This window comes from Poecilia reticulata, chromosome 21 (genome assembly GCF_904066995.2).
Source record: "Poecilia reticulata chromosome 21, P_reticulata-male-v2, whole genome shotgun sequence".
Classification (NCBI taxonomy): domain Eukaryota; kingdom Metazoa; phylum Chordata; class Actinopteri; order Cyprinodontiformes; family Poeciliidae; genus Poecilia; species Poecilia reticulata.
This window is the reverse complement of record NC_088850.1, coordinates 6,558,455-6,578,915: the sequence shown is the minus strand read 5'-3', so window position 1 is coordinate 6,578,915 and position 20,461 is coordinate 6,558,455. Positions and strand designations below refer to the sequence as shown.

Here is a 20,461-nt window from a genome sequence, read left to right as displayed (position 1 = left end):
TGTCCGCCTGTCAGACACTGAGCAGGGCAAATTAACCAAAGAGAGCGGCGGAGTGAAACGAGACTCTTTTATGTTAAAAAAAACTGTTTATAAATCACATTATGGCTCTTTCTCTAACATCCGCACAGCTTTACTACATTTTGAGGGAACATTTCTGAGTTTTTACAAGATATTCTGTTTTTTGTTTGTCTGTTTCCAGCACTGTACTTAAGTAAACGTACAAATAAACTGATAAAAATGTACTTTAGCAAAAACAAAAGCTCCAGATTACCCACTCAATTTTTTGCTGGATTAAAAGTGAATGAGTACTTGTTTTTAAAAACAGTTAAAGTTTGGAAAGTAACTCGTTGAATGTATTCCCTAACGCAATGGTGTAAAATATTATTAAGTGTATGTATATACATATATTATTATTACTGTATGTATAATTTCTTTAACGAGTGGTGTGTCCTTTTAGTGAATAATGCTGCAGATAATGCATGTTTTTATTGTGTTAACTCTCTGTAACAGAGCTTACTCTTGGATGTCAGAATTTCAGGAATGACAGAACTAAATGCCATTAAGCAAAATAAGAGAGAGGAATGATTACACCTTTTAAATGTTTTATTTAACATAAAGCAAAACCAATGTGTCATTTTAGCTGCAGTAAAAATATTCAAGTAAAAGTTGTCTGCCTGAATGAAGAGGGAATACTGTATATTCAAGCTTAGTGGGTAAATAGTCCCCCATTATTAGTCCCTATATGATGGGTGACTTATCACAGTGTAATTTATTATATATTTCCTGGTGTCAGAAAATGTTTTAATTTCATGACAAAAAACAACTCTTGAGCCCAAAAGTTGTTTGTTTTTGTTTTTAACTGATGGACTCAAATAAGTTATCGTTTACTTAATGACCTGATTTAATCCTGGAGAGGAGTGAAGTAGGAGGGGAGAAGATAAGAGGCAGCAGCGTCTTGCCCAACAGGTAACGCTGCAAACACGTCTTCCAGCTGAGGAGTGATTGTCTCTGGGGAAATCACAGTATTCCTGCACTCTGACCTCCTCAAACAGGTGTGCAATTTTCACCTGCAGCCTTGCACAGTAAGTCTTTTCACATTTTTGCGTCATTATTATATATATATTTTTTTTCATACGGTTGTTTAATTTCTTTTTGAGAGAGAAACAGAAATCCTGTGAAAGTTATTTGTTTGCACACAGCATGCATGTGCGTCTGCAGGGAGGATGTGGTTGTCAGTTCTGGAGATGGAGGCAGAAACAGATATAAATAGAAACACCAGATGATGCATATTCTTTGTTGATGATAGATTTATCAGATTCTATGTTTTCAGTTTGTATGTTGTTGTTTTTTGCTGTGTTTTTAGCTAATTCGTCATATTAAAAAGTCTGAATTAAACCATTCGAACTGATCTAATTCTAACTCTAACCAGTCTGAACATGAATTATGTCTAATTTCATACTTTGCTGTAAGTCTTTTTGTTTTAAAGACTTGAATTCAATTATTATTCAATCCAGCTCATTTCCAACAACACAAGGAAAAATAAACTTTCAAACCTTTTTTGATTGTCACCCAAAACGCTAAGATCCATCTGTGTTTAAATAATGAAAGAATCAGATTCAGAACAGCTTATATTGCCCAACAGGTAACGCTGCAAACACGCCTTGCAGTCCATGTAATATAAGTTCAAAGAACTTATATTACATGGACTATAAAACGTGTACTCTGAACTGACGTACAAGGCTCTTTTTAATCACTGATCTTAACTGCTGAAAAGATCCTGCCTGTCAGTCTAAAAGCAACATGTCTGCTTTTAGCAAAGACTGAAAAAAGTGTCACATTCAGAGTATTTTTTTCTTAATTTGGCTTCATCTGCACTCTGATAATAATGACATTCTAACAGTTCGATGAATCATTAAAAGTTTCAAAATTAACATTCATATGACAGTTGAGACTCTGCCTTTGTTTCATCAGCTTGATCTGTTTTTCAGGCCCGGATCTCGACATGGGCGGCACAGAAAATCCGTTTTCTGACCCAGAGTTTCTGGAAAATGATGACTTCTCACCCAATCTGACAGCTGCCAACACCAGCTTGCTTTACCCGTCTCTTCTGTCACCAGCGATGGACAAAACAATCAACATCATAATGATTGTAGTGCTGTTTATCGTCATGGTTTCACTGGGATGCACCATGGAGGTGACCAAGATCAAAGTAAGCAGCTCATCCACGTGAAGCCGTCTGTTTTAAAGCTTTTCATGACCACATTGCTGTAATATTTCTACTCTCTGCTGCTGCAGGATCACATACTGAAACCGAAAGGTGTGGCCATCGCAATTCTCTCCCAGTATGGCATCATGCCTCTCACAGCGTTTTGCTTGACTAAGGTTTGTACAGCAGATTTAAATCCGTTCATTTACGAAATAAGTTTTTCAGGCTTCAACCACAGCTGTAGAATTGGTTCAAACCTGCAAAAGCTGAGAAAGTATCATCATAACACCTCACTAAAAACAAAAAATAGAAAAACATTAAAATATTCAAGCCTGGCGGTGTTTATTTAGAAGTTTAACAAGTAAACAAACAAAAAAAACCAGACTGTTTTAACGGTTCTGAAGATACTCAATATGGGAAAATCTGAGGACCGAAACATGACAGTTTTCTGTGTGAACAAACAAATCTGAATTATTTTTGTATTCTTTAGAGTCAGAACATTTCAAAATTCTGATAAATTTGTTCAAATATTTTTGAGGAGCTGTGCTAACAAGCTCTAATGATTCACGTCGCCACTGACATGTTTTCCTAATCATTAGGCATCTTTATTCATGAGGTAACTAGTACCTTGATATATTGCAGGACATCAACTAAGCTACTTATTTTTCTTATTAACACGACTCGTCTTGATATGTTCCTCATATACCCTGTGTGGTTGTGTTGCAGGGGTTCCAGCTGTCTGAAACCACAGCTGTGGTGATTCTGATCTGCGGCTGCTGTCCTGGAGGAGCCCTGTCCAACATCCTGGCTCTGGCTATAAGGGGAGACATGAACCTCAGGTACACAGACATGTTCAGGAGAGCAAATAAAAGCTGCTGCTCTTTCTGAAACTCTTGAGGAAGTCATCACACAACATGGCTTCTCCATTAACCCTTCAACAACGTTTTCACCAGCACCAATGAAAAGTAGATGACCCTTTGGACGTGACGTCACGCCCTCGAAAACCAATGGGCTCCTTTTAAAACGCTAGAAATCTGTAGCCTAATATCACCTATATTTAGTTGATTTCACTTTAAATATTGTCATAGAGTGCTGCATAAACAGACAAGAACAGAAACCAAACATGTCATTTTATTATATTAAACTTTTTAATGAGGAAGCATCCGGCGGCCATGGATAGTAGCCGTTAATCATAATGACTGTTAGCCCTCGGTGAAATCGCGCAGCAAACACCTTTTACAAGGTAAAAAGATTAACGTTCATGTACTTTATAAATACGTATTAATAGAAAGATATGAAATATCGCATTATTTCATATAATGAAATAATTATATGAAATAATGCGAAATAGACAGCGTCTAACCGTTGGTAACCATGGAGACAGTGCCGCACCGCCATGTAGCCTAGCATGTCTGGAAGACTAGTTAGTATCTCGTCTTCTGTACGTCTTTAATGCTGCTCCGGCGTAAAGGGAAACGCTGTTTATGACATAGTGACATAAATCATGTGGTGTAAATTCAGGGAGTTACCTACTTTGATCAACACATCAGGAGGGAGGAGGTATGGGTCGGTTTCTAAGCTAGCTATGAGAAGCTTTTATAATTACCCCCGTCTATGAGCCCCAACCAGCTGTGTTACGTTGCCTATACAAATTACCTTTACTAAAACAAGTAGGAACCATGAATAAACTGGCAAAAACAAGTTCGGAAAACAATTTAAGTCGCTCTGTTCAATATTCCTATCTCCCACTTTGAACGTCCAACATGGTGATTAAGTGACGTAGTTGTAAAGGGTCAATAATGAGTTCAGCTGATGTGTCGTTCCACAAGGGGTTTGCTAATTGCTGCTGGCTAGTCTGAAGGAGCCGAGTGAGGTAGGAGCCTAGCCTTGAAAAGAGGAGGAGCTGCACCTCTGTGCCCCCACCAAGGCCTTTTGCACAGCTGAATGGTTCCCACTGGAGATTAAATGATCTCTCAAGCAAGCACGAAATAACTGAAGCAACACTCCAGGTATTGTTTTTGATGAGGGAATAACATTATAACATGATGTAAAGCTCAAAAACGTTGATAACATAATACTGCTCATTTAATAACAAGTAGGGAATGGTTTCTGTGTGAACTAACCTTTCAAGATGACTGTTAATTGTCAAAGTGTGGACGAAAGACTATTATTCTACAAACAGAAGAAAGTCAAAATGGTGGGAAAAAAACTTTAAATTCTGTTTTGCACTTAGTCACAATAATAATAATAATAATAATAAGGTGGAAAAGAAACGCTAAATGAAAAGCAGTTTGCTTATACTGCTGTGTTCCTACTGAGCAGTTTCAGCTTTATAGTGTTTATATGCACACATACAATTCTTGCTTAATTTTTTACTGTCCAAGAGAACCTACTGTACCGTCATAAGTAGTGTGAATAAAAAACTACCACTGCATCTATTGTGTAATGTTATGAAGACCATAAACCGTCTTACAGTTACCAGGTTGAAAGTTCACCTGATTGACTTGACAAAACAAAACCCGCATTATTTACCTCACTGGCGGCCCCTAGAGGACTTAGTGTTCATTACAAGTAAAATTAGGCAGGCACAACAAACTTCAAACTTTCATTGTGTTTATGTTGCTGAATATATAGTTTTTTTCTTTATTCAGATTTGTAAAAGGTTTATTATGCTTATTTATCATAAAAAAAGTAGGTAATGTTCTGTTTCTTTTTTTATTTTACCACTCTGTGATTAATTGATCTGAAATGAATAAAACTGTGTTTCAGTGTAAGGATTGGAGAAGTGCAGGTTGATGAACCGCTCTTTTTAACATTAAAATATTGAAGATGGAAAAGCCTTTCCAAGCATTGAAACTGTTTAGTTTTTTTTGTCTCTTCAGCATTGTGATGACCTCCTGCTCCACGCTGCTGGCTCTGGCCATGATGCCTCTGCTGCTGTACCTGTACTGCCACGGCTTCTCCAACCTGCAGAAAGCGGTGCCGTACGTGGGCATCGTCACTTCCCTGGTTGCGATCCTGGTACCTTGCGGAGCCGGCATCCTCGTCAACTACTTCCGGCCGCAGTATTCAAAGATAATCACAAAGGTTGGTCGAATCAATGTGGAAAAAATGTGTTCTAGTTTTTCCATATTTTTTTTTTAGGTAGTCATTTTTAAAACCCGTTTTAAATTGGTTATAAATGAGTGTAAGAAAGAGCCCAAAATTACACCAGGACGCTTTAAAAGAAGCCACTCCTCCTGGGAAGCAGAAGAAATTGAAATCATTGGAGACTACTACAAATTTGAAAGTCTGATCCATTTCTTGTTTCTGTCGTTTTCAGGTGGGCGTCTGTGTTTTGATGATTTCCATACCTGTCATCTGCATCATTTCCATCGTTGAAATTGGAAGCTCCCTCCTTACCATGCTCTCGCCTCCCATCATGGCCACCGCCGTCCTCATGCCCCTGATTGGCTACGCCTTTGGTTACATCATCTCCTGGGTCTTCAGGCTCACACAGCCGTAAGTACTCAACGGTATTTCATTTTATAGTGGCTTTATGTTGGGGCCACAAACTTTATTGTGCAGGTGACGTGGCATCGACGTCACGCAAAGCAGATGGGGGTCAGGAAGTAAATGCAGCCCGTTTATTTCTGTTGATCCAGCTTCAAAATGCCCAAAGTCTGTGTCCTGAACGGTTTTATCAGCCGTTCTAATAGAGAGAAAGATAGACGTTATTTTCGTTCTCCAAAGCTAGTTGGTCACAAGGGAGTTAATTTTAAAAAATGCACCGAGAAAAAAAAAGAGAAAAGTGTGTCAACAATCTGCGGCTAAAAACAGGAGGAGCAGAAGCTAACAATGCCAGAGTTTCTGCTTTCCAACAGGTGACGATCGCATCGTTTAAATTGTATTTTCAGATATTTTATTGGACAGTTACTGAGAAAGACAAGCAGCCAGGGCGTGAAAATAAGATATGGCTTGGTCAATCCATGTTTTTAATGGGTTTTCTGTGGATCTGTGAATGTTCGACCTACATTGCAGAAATGCAGAACGATTCAACTTACAACTCCAGGATAAATTTCTAAGTATAGAAGCTAAATAAATTATTTACCAGGAGATCCAAGCTCATAGAAATAACACGGGTTAGCTTGTTTTAGCAATAGCATTGTTATCATAGACTAATTACTTAAAATAGCACAACTCACTACTCACCTGGGGAGAAACAGGTTGTCAGCCATTTAATGCTTCTGTTGATCCTAAGTTTGACCCAACCTGAAACTGAATAACAGCTCCAGGCTTTTTGAAGTTTTCATCTGAGGTCTGCAGCACTAGATATGTAGATCACCTCAACGTTAGGAAAATCCTCAACACTATCCAAGTCTTTTTTTACAAAGATAATATGGATCATATCCTAAATACACATGTATTTTTTTAGATACCTCCTCTGTTCCAGCCTATTTAGGACATTAACTACTCGCTGTGATTCATTTAGCTGTTTTGAACCGGAGAAATCCACTTCCTGACCTCCACCTGAATGTCATGTGTCATCCGGGTCACGTCTCTGCAACCCAGCAATGCAAAGAAGCACAATGATGCATGAATCAAATGTTTTTACAAACTGTTAGCTTCATACCATAATTACGTGAGTCATATTTAGGCAACTTTTCTGCAAAATATTGACCTCCTTTCTCTGCTGCCCGGCCTTTCATCAGGACACTTACTGAAATCCAAAACCCATATTTGCCCAAGTCTTTCTTTTGACTTTGGATTGATTAAAAAATGTTTTTTCTTGTGACTGACATAGTCAATCATGAACAACCTCACCACCTTATTTGGCAGTTTTGGTCATAAAATGCACGTGTACGGGGTTATGTTTGTGCCATCAACCTGAGCAAACAGTGAAACTGGTTTTAGTGCAAAAACGCAAAATCTTACCAAGCATTTTTGGTCTACTTTCTAATGCAAATATCTTAGTTCACTTGAAATACAACAAAACCAACTAGTTAATTTTCAGCAAGATATGGGAGCTTGTTTAAATAATTTAATAATTCCTTAAGAGAGTCAAAAATGTCTATATTTTCCTATTGGAAGTTTATTTCTCTTACAGGAAAAATGTCGGTCTCTGCATGTACCAGTGAAAGGCATCGACTCATGGTGGATGAATACCAATGCACACCAGCTTCTGCAGATTTTAAATTTGTGAAATCTCCCTCCAATTTAAAATAATTCACTCATTTGAACCTTTAAGTTCATGTAAATACTGATTCTGCATCAGCTGCATTGAACCATGATCGTTTCTCTACATTCATGACTTATGTATAACTCTACCCTCACCCCCTCAGAGAGCGGAGGACCGTTGCTATGGAAACTGGCTGTCAGAACATCCAACTGTGTGCCACCGTAGTGAAGGTAGCCTTCCCCCCCGCTGTGATCGGACCCATGTACCTGTTCCCACTCGTCATGGGGTTCTTCCAGGTGATCGAGGCGGCGCTGCTGGTCTTTCTGTTCAGGTGTTACCACTGGTTCACAACAAAAGGAAAAGGTAAGACCCGCTGAAGATGAATTAAAAAAATTAAGTTTTTATACTAGTTTTATCTGTATCACCTTCTGGAGATGGGAACAGCACTGATTATTTTTACGTTTCTTTACATATTTATAATGAAATCTTTCATGCAGTGGACATCTTCCTAAAAGCCATTTTCTTGTGGATTTTTACGTTATAAATCCACACAGACCACTGAAGTGGACAACAGTGCATCATGCAATACACTGCCAACTACTGGCCATCCACTGCAAGTGCAAGAAAATATTTGTTAGATTCAATATGGCAGAGCTCAGAAACATCCAGTCCTTCCTTCTGCTGTAAAACTCTTGCAGGTAAAAATATTGTGACATCATGCAACCCCTAAAGACCAATACTGGTGACGTACTTTCCAAATAACTTTGTATTTGGAGAAAATTACGACTGATCACCTAGAAAAAGAAAAACATTTTCTTTGCTTAAACCCTCCCAACCCCACTAAGGGACAAAGGGTGTAAAGAAAATGGATGGGTGGATGGATGTTCTTTGCTTAAGAAAATCAAAAACAGAGAAAAAAATCCTGATGTAAAGGATCCCAATTCATGCATGAAATTGTTAAAATAGTCAAAAACCAGAGTTTCTGCTCTGGCAAAAATCACATTTGTATCTTACTCTGCAATTACCATTAAAATAAATTAAAAGTACCTCATTTTGGTAGGCGTTATATTTAGCTTCCGATTTTGCTCCTTAGACAAGAAAGGTTGGCTGAAATAATTTGATATTATAGATTTCAAGGAAGCAAACTTCAGAATATCGTAACCATTTCAGAAGAACCTTTCAGGAGTTATTTTATGTATTAAAGTTCTAGAGATATGCATGTTTTCTTTATTTAATAAAATAATTTAATTGATCAACAGATTCATACCAGCTGACGTCGACAGAGGAGAAGCTGAAGGAAATCTCTGAAGGAACTGCATGACCACCGCATCCCCAAATAAAAAAATATCACTTTAAACAAGTGGAAAAGTGTCATAAAAGCATATTAAAGACAAAACTTGTGGTTTATTAAAATTGATTTATTCATCAAGTCTATTTTCAATACACCATTACAAACAACTATCTTCACTGAAAATAAAAATCCCCATGTACAAAAAAAAAAAAAAAAACTGAAAAAAAAAAAAAAACATTTTCCCTCAGATTCATGTCTATATGTACACACACAGTAACGTCTGTCAGAGTACCCTAGCGGTAACATGTACACATCTCAACACTAAGCAGAAGGCTGCAGTATGTACACAAATCCTCAATTTAAGAAATATCACTCCAATAAGTAACATTATTGCTCACAGAGAGCAACTGAAGGGTTAGCTTCATCCTCAAGAGTTTTGCCTCTGTACAAAAATCAAACATAAAAAAAACTAGCATACATGGAGAGAATATACAGGTTTTAAACCAGTGGAATAATCTGCAGCTGTACAGTTGTGAGCCCGGAAGAGAAGCTGCCAATGTGAGGAAAATCTGTTTTGTATTTTAGCTTCAAGCACAAAAAAAGCATTTTTTTTGTGAGTGAATCTGGATGGAAAACAAAAAACAAAAATCCTGAAGGAAGAATGAAAAAAAAAAAAAAAAAAAAATAGCGATAACCGGGTCCCATAATTCAGGCATGTTTATGGTGGCTCATTTTGTAATCCCAACTGTACTGCTGTGTTATAACAGGTGTATAAACAGATTAGAGGCGAGGCGTCACTCTGAGTTCAGAAGCATTCTGGAAAAATCCTGCCAATTAATAATGGAGAAACGACAGCTAATCGTTTCAGATGAGCCTGGTTTGTTGGTAAAAAATAACTTGAGGACAGTCACTAGAACAATCCAAAAAGGAAACAAAAATCTGAAACAAAACCTCACCTCTCTGCTTTCCCAGGAGGCAACGGGCGTTTTCTAGTTGCTCTTGTTTTTTAAGCCAGCTTAGCGTTGACTGTCAGTAGAAGGAGAGCGGGATCGTGGGGATCTGGAGCGAGAACGGGAGCGTGAGCGGGATCTGGAACGAGAGCGGGATCTGGACGACCTCTGAGCCGGCGGCGGCGAGGACGGCGTTACTGATTTGCTGTTTTTGGACGAGCGCTTGGGGTCCTTTGATTTGGGGCTGGGCGAGGAGGCGCCACGCGCCGGCGTGCCGCTGCGGGAGCGGGAGCGGTGGTGGGCCTTGGCGGGACTCCGGGAACGTCTGGGGGAGCGGGACTGGGAACGGCCGCGGGAACGGGAGCGCGAGCGGGATGAGCTGTCCGAACGGGAACGGCTTCTCGACCTAAAAAAAACAGAAATACGACAATTAGGATGGAAAATGGTGACGACTGAAACTCTTCCAACAAGTTTCAATTCACTGTTATATGATTTGTTAATAACGACTCCATGTTTCTGTGCCTCTCTTCCAAGAACACACACAAAAAAATTTAATTAATGCTTAATGACCCATGAAACAATCCAAACAATTAGTGTTGAGGTAAATGACCTTAATGCTCAAATTAAACACTAAAACTAAGAACGATGCAGCAAAAAAAAAAAAAAAAAAAAAAAAAAAAAAAAAAAAAAAACTCAAAGTAATGTCGCCAACTTTTCTTACATTTGGCAAATATAAATAATTTTGGTGATTCTATCTGGCCTAAAAGAAGAAAAGTTTAGTTTAATTTAATTTCAGACAGTGAGAAAAAACAAACCTCGTTATATCCGATTTCAACCATATGTGACGATTTCCAAATTTAGGTTTTTAATAAAACGTTGGATTACATTTTACTACAAAACTGTGATATTCTGGACCTTAAACACTTAATTCAATAACTTCTGCAAACCGTGTCATATTTCTAATACCTTCCTTGCTCAAACAGCAACTTTTGAAATGTTTAATTTTATATGAGGGGAAATTTGATGCAGGAAACTCACCTCTTTTTGGAAGCTTCAATAAGTTTGATTTTCCTTCCATTGATTTCCTTTCCAGACAGTTTTTCAAGAGCATTTTTCAGATCACTATGAGAGGCAAACTCAACCACCCTGAAAAAAGAAATAAATCAGCTGCATCATCTACTGATATTGATCACTTGTCTGTCATCCATATTGCTATGGATTTATTGTCCAGCCTTACGATGGCAATAAATCATCACTATGTGAAGAAAACACTGACAAAAAACAACTGTAATAATATTTATATGCCGTTTTTGATTCATGTCCAGAAGTTTTTCTGGATAAATTCCCTCCCGTTCTCTTACCCTTCGTTAAGTTTTGGGCGATGTGCGTCTGCGAATGTCACCTCTCCAGCTTGTCTCATGAAATCCTTCAGGTCCTACACACGCAAACTCAGGTCAGTTTTCGGAGGGGCGCGGCGAGCAACAAGCACAGGCTGAGATATTAACTGCACTGATTTACCCAAAGGGAGAGATGGTTAGATTCTCAGAACTACACAGACTACAGCAATTACAGAGGATGAGTCCAAGGAACTCAATGGCTGCTCACCGACTTGGTGCTTCTGACAAGATTGGTTTTAGGAAAATACAGATTAAAATAATAATAATAATAATAATGTTATTTGTTTTGATGCAGGGATCACTGCAGCACAAGGTCAGACTCTTCCAGCAGCATTGAGATCTATGAGCTCATCGCTCCTTTAAAACTACACAGATGATCATCTTCATCAACTGGGCTGCAGCTTCTGGCACCAAGAGCCCCATTTCCCCCCCCCGACAAGGAGGGTCCGGGTGGTGCCGGGCGCCGGGACCGCCCCCGTCTCGGCACCCCACCTCAGTAAAGAGAGTGAACAGGGTGGAAGAGAGGAAACTACTACCTGAGAGCGATACCCTTTGAGGTGGGCCGCAGGCTCTCCGAGCCCACCATTACCAGGATTACAGCAGATTTTATCCACGGGCCCCTGGAAGGAACTCACACCCTCTCTCTCTCTCACGATGTGCGGGGGACACCACGGGGGGAAGGTAGGAAGGGGGGATATCGATCGATCGAAGCCCCTCAAATTAACGAACCATCGATCAATACGCCACCACCATCGACTCTCGCTCTCTCCTCTGCTTTCTCTCTGCCAACTCTGTTTCCTCTCTCTCTCGCCCTCAACCACACAGCAGGCGGTGCGAGCGAGCGAAGGGCCGCCAGCGCCTCTAGTGTGGAGCGAGCGCTCACATGACCAGCAGGCATCAACTAGGAGTAGGACACACTGGCTGACAGCACAGGCTCAACCCAGACTGAAGGACCCAGAAGGGGTTAACTCCACCATAAGCGAGCTCTTCCACATGACACAACAGTCAAGCTGGCAAATAAAGGGGTGGAGAATTGGTTAAAATGTGAAAACATGAACAAATCTGGTGTTTTGTTGCTTTGTGTTTAGCTAAAACATCAACATGTGTTTAATTCTGAAACAATTACAACAATTACTGAAACCAACTCACTAGGCTAAGTCTGACAATACAAATTAAATTTTTTAAAGTTGGTTTTTAGCAGCCAATTGTACAACAATGTGTATTGTTGGAATTAAATAAATGCAGGTGGTGATATTTGTGAAAAATGAGACATTTTAAAGAAATGCTGACCTGCCAGCTGACGCGGGAGGACAAGTTTTCCACAATCAGACGGTTCTCAGTGCGCATCGGAGGAGGGTTGCGGCTAGGAGGAAATTAAAAAATAAATAAGAACAACATTGCATTCATTACCACTTTCTACAGATAAGATAAAACGTTTTGAAATGTCACAGACACTAAAAATCCGACTAGTTGGTGAACAAAACATTATTTTAACACAATTTCCCCTGATCTCAATAATACTGTTTAGCATAAAATACAAGTCAACCTTTATTTAAATTACACATAAATAATTGAGCCTTTAGGAACAATAAATAAAACTGAAATATGTTTGCACAAGATTTTCTGGCCTGTCCCGATAAATTTTGCTGGATTGCCTCAGAACTTATTGCGATAAACGATATTATTGTTTTAAGAACCTTTTCAAGTAATACAATAGCAATAATGCCATAAAAATGCAAGAACACTAGAGATGTGCCGATCAGGTTTTTTCCTGCCGATACCGATCACCCATGAGGGCCGATCACCAATACCGATCACATAATTATTATTATTTTATCATAAACGCTACCGGTTACATTATGTGGAAAAAGGAACCATGAATTCACCTTAATGTAGACAAAAACTTGTTTTTAATAACTTTTTCCAAGAAGAAAACTAAACAAAACAGGCATTGTGCAAATTGTACTGCTATAGTAATACTATCTTTAACAGACTGAAAACATATGGAGGCTCTGAAGAGGCTAAATAATGCAAAGAGCCAAAATAAAACCTCTCAACATTGCCAAAAAATTCAAGTATAAAACTTAACATTCAAAGGCAAATACAGGATCCATTACAATAAACAATCCAGAGTTACTGAATGAAAACTTCCTGATAGCATGGCGGCTAGCTGATTACTGCTAGTTCTGAGTGGCTGTTTCTGACTGAGCAGAGTAATTATGCAGAGCAGGGAGGAGATCGATTATTTTTTCAGAGATTATCTGTCTCATGTTAGGACAGCGAAAGTTTTAATACGCATGTAAAATGTATTTTTTTAGGTTAGATGCTGCAGCTTTAAGCAGAGGTTCGGTGTGAGAGTCACTACCACGTGGAGCAGAAGCGGCGCTCCGTCTGTGAAATATTACTATCTGTAGCGTAGCAGCGGTTCAACAGCGAGAGCAGAACCAGCGTCTTACATCGCAGCTCGGAGACTTAAATAATTTTGCGGGTTATTTGTTTAGCTTTCTGACCGTCATGCTAATCCGGGTGAGTGTTTGTAGCTGTGCACTGCTTTACCTGCTATCTGATCCTCCACATGTCTTTTTTACTGCAGTGAGCCTCGATGTAGCCAAACTCCGTCAAGAATAGCATTGTTTTTATGTCGTATTAGATTCGTTGTGTTGATGCATTTTGACCTGCTTCAATTTTCCGCCGTAACACGCAAACTTCCCCATTCACTCAGTGCGTTATATTTCCACATCGCTTAGGATTTGTTGCTGCGCGTTTGTGCAGTGTGAAGGAAAGAGGAGACCAGCTGCACAGGCAGGCTGAGAAATGAGATGCAGGTGATCGGCAACAAGAGCCAATGATCGCCGATCACGCACTTTCACAAAAATCAGCCAATTATGATCGGTGACCGATCAATCGGCACACCTCTAAAGAACACATTATCAGCGATCAATAAACTTTAAATTCTAATGAACATTTAAACACTGGAACTGGAAGACATTTGAAATATCCAACAGTAAATAAACAACAAGTAAAATAAATTATGAAGTCTTTGTAAACAAAAATATCTTTCAAAAACAGATAGTTGAGATCAAAACGCCAGACTGAAGATGTTTTTGGTAAAAAGAGAAAAAAAGAGAAGGACGACAAATCAAGCAAATGAAAATGATTGAGTTTCTTTTATCATGCGATTAATTGATTTATTGTGGCCAGGCTATATTTAGCATATAGAAATAACCTAAAACAAGTTCAGTCTGCTTTAACTTCAAAATGTCTTTAGGTGTATGAAAATATACGGTTTCAACCGCAAATAACGCTTTCCAAGTTTAGGCATTTGATCAAGCGTTAAATTGGACTTTATTACAAAGTTGTGCTGTTTAGATGGATCTCTCACACCCACACAAACTCTGAAAAACAAACAATAAAACAGAAACAACAGGAAAGTAAAAGCCTCTCTTTACCTCCGACTGTTTTGGGAACCTCTACCATAGCGGTCAGAGAAACGTCCTCCGCTGCCGCCACCTCCTCGTCCGCGGCCCCCCCGCAGACGCACACGAGCATGCTCAATGGTGACCCTGCAGGGAAGATTTCGGATTTAAAAAGCAGAAACTCCAGAAGCTCAATTGACAGGAATGATTTAGTAAGCCAATTAAGGACTGATGCGAGTAGGAGGTTGGTGCTTATTCACTCCCTAAACTCCAAGTTACAACCACAAATCATCATGATTTAACGTGATAGAATGGAGTGGCATGCATTTACATTTAACCCCTCCTGAGTCAACACTTCAGAATCATATTTAACCACAAACTAGTGTTTTGGTTGAAGTCTGCACGTCTACACACTGCAGTATAACAGGACTTATTACAATAACTCATCGCCGTCTTCTCAAAATAAGTTTGCTTTGTTAGTATTGCAAATGCTGATATAACAGTATATACCTGCAATTTCTATTACATTTTCAGGGTTTGTATATTTTTCCCCACAGCAAGGTTCAAGCACTTTTCCAGAGTTAAAAAAAAATCATAAAAGAAAAAAAAAAGACGGTTTCAATTCACCGTTGTATGATAATTAACACTGTTAATAATGCCTAGAATATATGATATTCTACAGCAAAGACAGGATAAACTAAAATATAATAAAATGTTATGTCTTGCATAAAATAACTGACCTAAAACAGTAAGAGAAGTTTAGTCCGATTTAATGTCAAACAGGGACAAAAAATCTGCAAGTATTTTTATTATGTTTATGAAAACATTGATTTCAACTGTAAATAATACTTTCCAAATTTAGGCTTTCAAACATTAAATAGCACGCTTTTTTTTTTTACAAAACTGTGCAACTTGAATATCAAGCAGTTTTAACAGAAATCAAGAAATTTGCAAATCTTGAAAACACCCAAGTAAAATTCAAGCATTTAAACATTTTAAGCAGGTTTTATTTGTAAAAATCATTTTCCTGCTGCTTTTTTCCCCCTACATTACTTCCAGTCCTGTTCATAAAACCCTATAAAACACACTTTAGGTTTTGGTATTGTAAGCCTGGCAGGCCACCAGGCTTTACTTGTGCCCCCACCAGGCTAAGCAATGCTTCTAAGTTTTTTAATGTTTGCATTTTTAAAACTTTATAGTTGGTGTTCAGATATTAATCTTCCAATATTTCAATAACACATAATTATCAAGTGATATTTTAAAATTTCCTGTCAACTTTAAACATTTTTAACTGAAAAACATGACAGGCCGCTGGATGAATGACTGCCCAAGTGCCCTGAGCTCAGGGCCTTGCAGGTTTTCTGGGGGAAACCTTGCACACCCAGGTTTGTGGCTATCCCATCTGTACAGAAACAAAGAACTAATACGGCCTGAAAGAACAGTGTGTAAATAGAACCGAGTTCAATATGACCATTAACTGAAAACAAGAAAATCTCACCTTTCATTACATAACTCTTTGCCATCGAGTTCATACACAGCATCTTCGGCATCTCTAGGATCATCAAACTCCTAAAAAACACAAAGAGGCGTTCACAAAAGAAGTATGCAACCTCAGCATCTTACTCTTGCAAAATTGGCATTCCACCACATGCATGTTTGAGTTAAACATTGCTTGCAAAACTGATGTTGTTAATTGCTCAACTTGCCCGCAAGGCGTACATTAATGTTGCTTCAGACTCATGCGAAATGTCGGGTTGGTGCTTGCTCAGGCTAGCAGAGAAGCATGGTGAGGTTTGGAGAGGGGGCGGGGGCATCCTTTCCTTTTTCTCATTGAAAATTCAATAAGACGTGCAAAAATCACTCCCTCTGCAGTCAAACGTTAGGTTTATAAGGTGGAAATCTCTGGAATAATTTAACCCCACTTTGATTAGATGCTCTCCGGTTCACAAACAGCAATTTCACCGTGACCTACTTTCTCCTGCGGTGACTCACCACGAAGCCGAAGCCTCTCTTTAGGTCAATGTCCCGAATGCGGCCGTATCCTTTAAAAAACCTCTCCACATCCTTCTCTCGGGCCGACGGGCTCAGGCGGCCGATGAAGATACGACATCCGCTCATGTCGACAGTTTTAGTTTAATTTGCTGCAATCAGAAGACGTTATAAGCATTTTCCCCGTTAGCAAATGCCCTGCATATGCTAGTCAACGGCGGGGCCTTAACTGTGTTACAAGCTAATGCATCAAAATAACAGCTGAAACTAATTATACCGCTTCTCCTAAATATGCAGAATTGCTATGGTGAAAATATAAATATTCTAACTTTACGCACCTACCGCAGGAAGATTGCAGACTTATTCTTTCTTATTTTATTTTCTCTTTCTATCCCCTGAACCGTCGACTGTAATGCAAGATGAAACAAAATGGTGCCGCTGCTATTTCAGGGCGGAGTCTTTTTAAAGAAAAAGCCTCACGTGATCTAGAGCGAAAGCACAGACTGCAGAACACGAACAAACCCGAAACGCATTCCGAACTTTTCCGGATATGACGTCATAAGCACGTCTTTTCAACTGGTGTAGTTACGTTTTTGACCACTGGGGGTCACTAACACACTACTGTATTTAATCAAACAATGGCTGCTTGCGTTTTTAAGACAAAAGACGTGGAAAAACATCGAAAGAAATATTTTTTAACACTACTTAATAGGCTAAGAAAAATAGGTGAACTGTGTTTTTTATACTCACAAAACAGAAAGTATAGAGTCATATAAAATAAATCTTTAACCATGATATTATGGTCTCCCATGATAAATTCGTAAATGATTTATGAATTTATCGAAGGAAGCATGCGAAGTATCCTTAGCTGTACTTGGATTTATCCAACAGATTCAGGTATTTCTTACATTAAGTGGGATTTATGTGAAAGATAACATTTTTCCAACATTGTTTTTTTAGTCAAAACTTTAATTATATTTAGTTAATTCCCCTTTCTTGAGTGTAGTGATTAAGTTAACATCAGACATTCAGTTCAATTGAAAAAACACTAAATGTTGTTGTAACTCATAATATCCATGTTTCTTTTTAAAATTAATGCAAGTCTGTCTTTACAGAGATTCTGTTGAAGCTTCTAACAACAAAGCTTTTGTATAACAATCCTGTAAAGAGGATGATTATAGTTGTCCCTCATGTTCTCGTTTCATAGTTCTCCCACTTTACAGACATGCATTTGTCAAACTGTTTGTAAATCATGTAGTGTTCCTCATAAAACTGCAATAAATCTCAAATTAGCTCAAATTGGCTTAAAATTTGTAGCCGTAGCATGGCAAGATGTAAAAAAGTTACAAGAGTATAAATACTTGCAACCCTGCCCACGTGATACACTTTCAAAAAATTATGTGAGCATTCATTTAAAACTGGTCTAAAACTATCAATATTAAAATGTTTGCAAGAATATTTCAATCCAGCATGAACAGAAATAAGCAGGACACTGAAAAAAGTTCACACCTTCTTCCACATTTAAAAGAAAGCTTTAATTAGAAAGTTATATACACACTGTAAAATTAAATTAAACTTTATACAAATATTAAATTACTATCTTCACACCCACTGCCATGTTCAGAGAGAAAAAAAAAAGCTTAAAGCATTGAAATTAAGAGTCCAGATGGATAATTTGAACTTGTTATTTCTGGGGAATAAACACCGTACAACAGTGCTTCTTTAGAACATTTTCTTTTTCCTCCAGTCGTCTTAAAACTTGAAGCCTTGCAGCAAAAGAAGCCAAAAGGTAATGAAAGAGGTGCTTTCAGGCTCATTGTTATCATTGTCAATTTTCATCACAGTTGCTGGAAAAACAGTGGGGAGAACAGAAAGGGACAGACATTCGCCTAGTTGTGCCCACAACAGAAGTAAACGTATTGATAAATAAAGACTGTTTTATGCATAGAATAGAAAAAGAATAGAGTAAGGCAATTGGGAAAACAACAAGTTGCAAAAACTGTAAAGCAATCAATTTGGAGGCTTAAGATTACACATATTAAAAGAAAAGAAAATGTACAAATCTAAGGCAACATTTTGTTTGCATGAATAATGTAGCCGCTGACAATGACAGAAAAAAAAAAAGCCAAATAAAAACTAGAACAGATATTTAGTGTGTGTCTGTGTGTTTTCAAAAGCTCAAAAAGTAATTGTCAGGGTTTGTCCGAGCCATGCTGTTTCCACGGTGACCAGCTCAAAGCTTTTCAAGTGGGAATGAAAACAGATGATGACTTCGAACAGAAGGACGCGTTCTCTCTCTTTAATTTGCACTTGGCGTTAAGAGTGAGCGAGCGAGTGAGTGAGTGAGTATGTCGAGGGGGATGAATTGCTATCTAACAAAGCCTTTTCTTCTTATTTTCTTTATTTTACTGCAACCAGTTGCAGTCTGTTTCCACAATTCTCAACAGTGGAGTCTTTAGTTCAGCATGAAGACGGGCGAGTCAGTTCCTTTAAGGAGAGTGAAGTTCTACAGCCGTATTCTAGCTTGAGAGTGGATAAATAATACCCTTATTGTGTTGCGAACTCAATGCCACAAGTGAAGCTGGTTTGTTCATGTGACTTTTTTTTTTTTAAGCGTTGGGAGGGATGTTTTCCTACGACGAAAGACTGGGACATTGTCCTCAATCTGAGGACAAGCAAACCAGGAAAAGGGTTGCATGGAGGCCTACCATATCTGGACATGTTCTCTCCTGCCTGGCTACACAAGAAATACACACACATACACACTCCGATTCGGCAACTCAAAGCAAACAGTCACACGCAAACAATAAATACAGTGAGGGAAAAAGAAAAATTTAACAATAGGAACCTTAAAAAGTTTAATCAGCTGTCCGATCACAACAGGCGTCTCACTTCAGCTCAGGCAGAAAACCACGTCGCCCCTCTCCCGTGTACGAGAAGTGTAAGATGTGCAGCCAAAACACCAATCAATCCCACTCACGCAGCAGAAGCAGCGGCCTCTAGATACGGCTGCAGCTGGCGGCGGAAAATAAAGAAGCAGGGCTTTTTATAGCCGTGATGTGGCGCTTAATGAAACGCTGCGCGCTGCTTTTAGCTTTTGTGACACGGTTGTCACTCCGGCTAATCCATTTGCTAGACAGCGGCGGTGAACAGAGAGAGAGAAGGAAACGGAGGAGGCTTCATGCGTCGTTCAGCAGTGAACTGAAAAAAAAACAAAACAAACAACATGCAGCATTCGCAAAAGAGGGCCGCGAAAAAGTCAGGCGTGACTCACGACTTTTCTAGTACAGCGGGAAGACGGTTCTGAGCGCCGAAGCTTCAGGAGCCAAAAATCACAAGTTAATCAAACTTTTTTTTTTTTTTTTTTTCCCATATCAACAGATTCCGATCAGAACTGATGAGTCTAGAGCTTTTGCTGAAAAAAAAAAAAAAAGTTAAACTATTTGCAGTGGAGATACAGATGACTACACTGGGCGAGAGGCAGGGCAACACGCAACCTATGACAAACAATCCTGACTCGATAAGTAATTTTTCACTCTTATTCACAGGATCTACAGGATTTACGTCAATCGGGTTCCACTTAATGCGTCTGGCCTTTGCTCAGGTTCAACCAGCTTAAGGGTCCGGTGGGCTCCATCATTGCTTATGTTGCAGTATCGGTACTGGTTGTTGGTTTCGCTTGAGAACAGTAATAGCAGAAGAGGCTGCAGTAGGAGATTGAGCATTGTTCTAGTCACTTCTCTGCTGGCTGCTCGGACGACAGAGGGAAGTTGTGGGGAAGCAAATAGGCAGCCACAGTCGGTTCCAGACAGCAGCGACAGATAGAGGAAGATGCTGCTGCTGCTGTTGATAGCGGGCCGCAGGCTTCATGCTTCCTTCAACAGAGGGATATCTGCAGGGGAACAGAGGAGTCGTATGAGAGCAGAGCGAAGGTTACTGCATCAACTTTGGTGCAAAACTCTGCATCAGGTTGTGCAAAGCTATGTTTTCACTTCCAGCTTTGCATTGTTCCGTTGCAGATTGTGTTTCTGCTATCCTCTGTGACCTCTGTGCA

The 20,461-nt window shown here is 39.1% G+C and overlaps 3 protein-coding genes across 6 annotated transcripts in view; 1 reads left to right on the top strand and 2 right to left on the bottom strand.

The window, feature by feature from the left end:
- The first annotated feature begins 828 nt into the window (after positions 1–828).
- Positions 829–8,872, top strand: slc10a1 (solute carrier family 10 member 1). 2 transcript variants are annotated; one of them, XM_008397389.3, is made up of 8 exons: positions 829–1,082; positions 1,989–2,209; positions 2,296–2,382; positions 2,933–3,045; positions 5,089–5,293; positions 5,529–5,707; positions 7,528–7,727; positions 8,624–8,872. In XM_008397389.3, exons 2-8 carry the CDS (start codon positions 2,003–2,005, stop codon positions 8,683–8,685), a joined length of 1,053 nt encoding a protein of 350 aa, XP_008395611.2. In that variant the 5' UTR covers positions 829–1,082; positions 1,989–2,002; the 3' UTR covers positions 8,686–8,872. The 2 variants fall into 2 exon arrangements, with proteins under 2 accessions (XP_008395611.2, XP_081458283.1); XM_081602157.1 differs by lacking the exon at positions 829–1,082 and having other exon boundaries at positions 1,974–2,209.
- srsf5b (serine and arginine rich splicing factor 5b) lies at positions 8,762–16,884 on the bottom strand. 3 transcript variants are annotated; one of them, XM_008397387.3, is made up of 8 exons: positions 16,746–16,884; positions 16,411–16,559; positions 15,917–15,987; positions 14,452–14,565; positions 12,293–12,365; positions 10,967–11,040; positions 10,644–10,751; positions 8,762–10,011 (listed from the first exon to the last, which is right to left on the bottom strand). In XM_008397387.3, exons 2-8 carry the CDS (start codon positions 16,534–16,536, stop codon positions 9,672–9,674), a joined length of 906 nt encoding a protein of 301 aa, XP_008395609.1. In that variant the 5' UTR covers positions 16,537–16,559; positions 16,746–16,884; the 3' UTR covers positions 8,762–9,671. The 3 variants fall into 3 exon arrangements, with proteins under 3 accessions (XP_008395609.1, XP_008395610.1, XP_081458284.1); XM_008397388.3 differs by having other exon boundaries at positions 16,750–16,880; XM_081602158.1 differs by lacking the exons at positions 8,762–10,011; positions 10,644–10,751 and having other exon boundaries at positions 11,009–12,012.
- Positions 16,885–17,917: 1,033 nt separating this feature from the next.
- The window catches only part of susd6 (sushi domain containing 6), a 31,745-nt gene continuing 29,201 nt past the window's right edge, over positions 17,918–20,461 (bottom strand). The window contains exon 7 of the mRNA XM_008397386.3: positions 17,918–20,299. Coding sequence (XP_008395608.1) covers positions 20,274–20,299 — 26 coding nt within the window. The 3' untranslated portion in view covers positions 17,918–20,273. The remainder of the gene's footprint in view (positions 20,300–20,461) is intronic.

Bases quoted from the DNA above. Each gene is read 5' to 3' on its own strand.
- srsf5b (XM_008397387.3), bottom strand. From the start codon at position 16,536: ATGAGCGGATGTCGTATCTTCATCGGCCGCCTGAGCCCGTCGGCCCGA. The intron at 15,988-16,410 runs GTGAGTCACCGC...TGTGTTTTTTAG, and splicing joins AGAGAGGCTTCGGCTTCGTG to GAGTTTGATGATCCTAGAGA. The intron at 11,041-12,292 runs GTCAGCATTTCT...TTGCGTGTGTAG, and splicing joins CCTCCCGCGTCAGCTGGCAG to GACCTGAAGGATTTCATGAG.
- slc10a1 (XM_008397389.3), top strand. From the start codon at position 2,003: ATGGGCGGCACAGAAAATCCGTTTTCTGACCCAGAGTTTCTGGAAAAT. The intron at 5,294-5,528 runs GTTGGTCGAATC...TGTCGTTTTCAG, and splicing joins ATTCAAAGATAATCACAAAG to GTGGGCGTCTGTGTTTTGAT. The intron at 5,708-7,527 runs GTAAGTACTCAA...TCACCCCCTCAG, and splicing joins GTCTTCAGGCTCACACAGCC to AGAGCGGAGGACCGTTGCTA.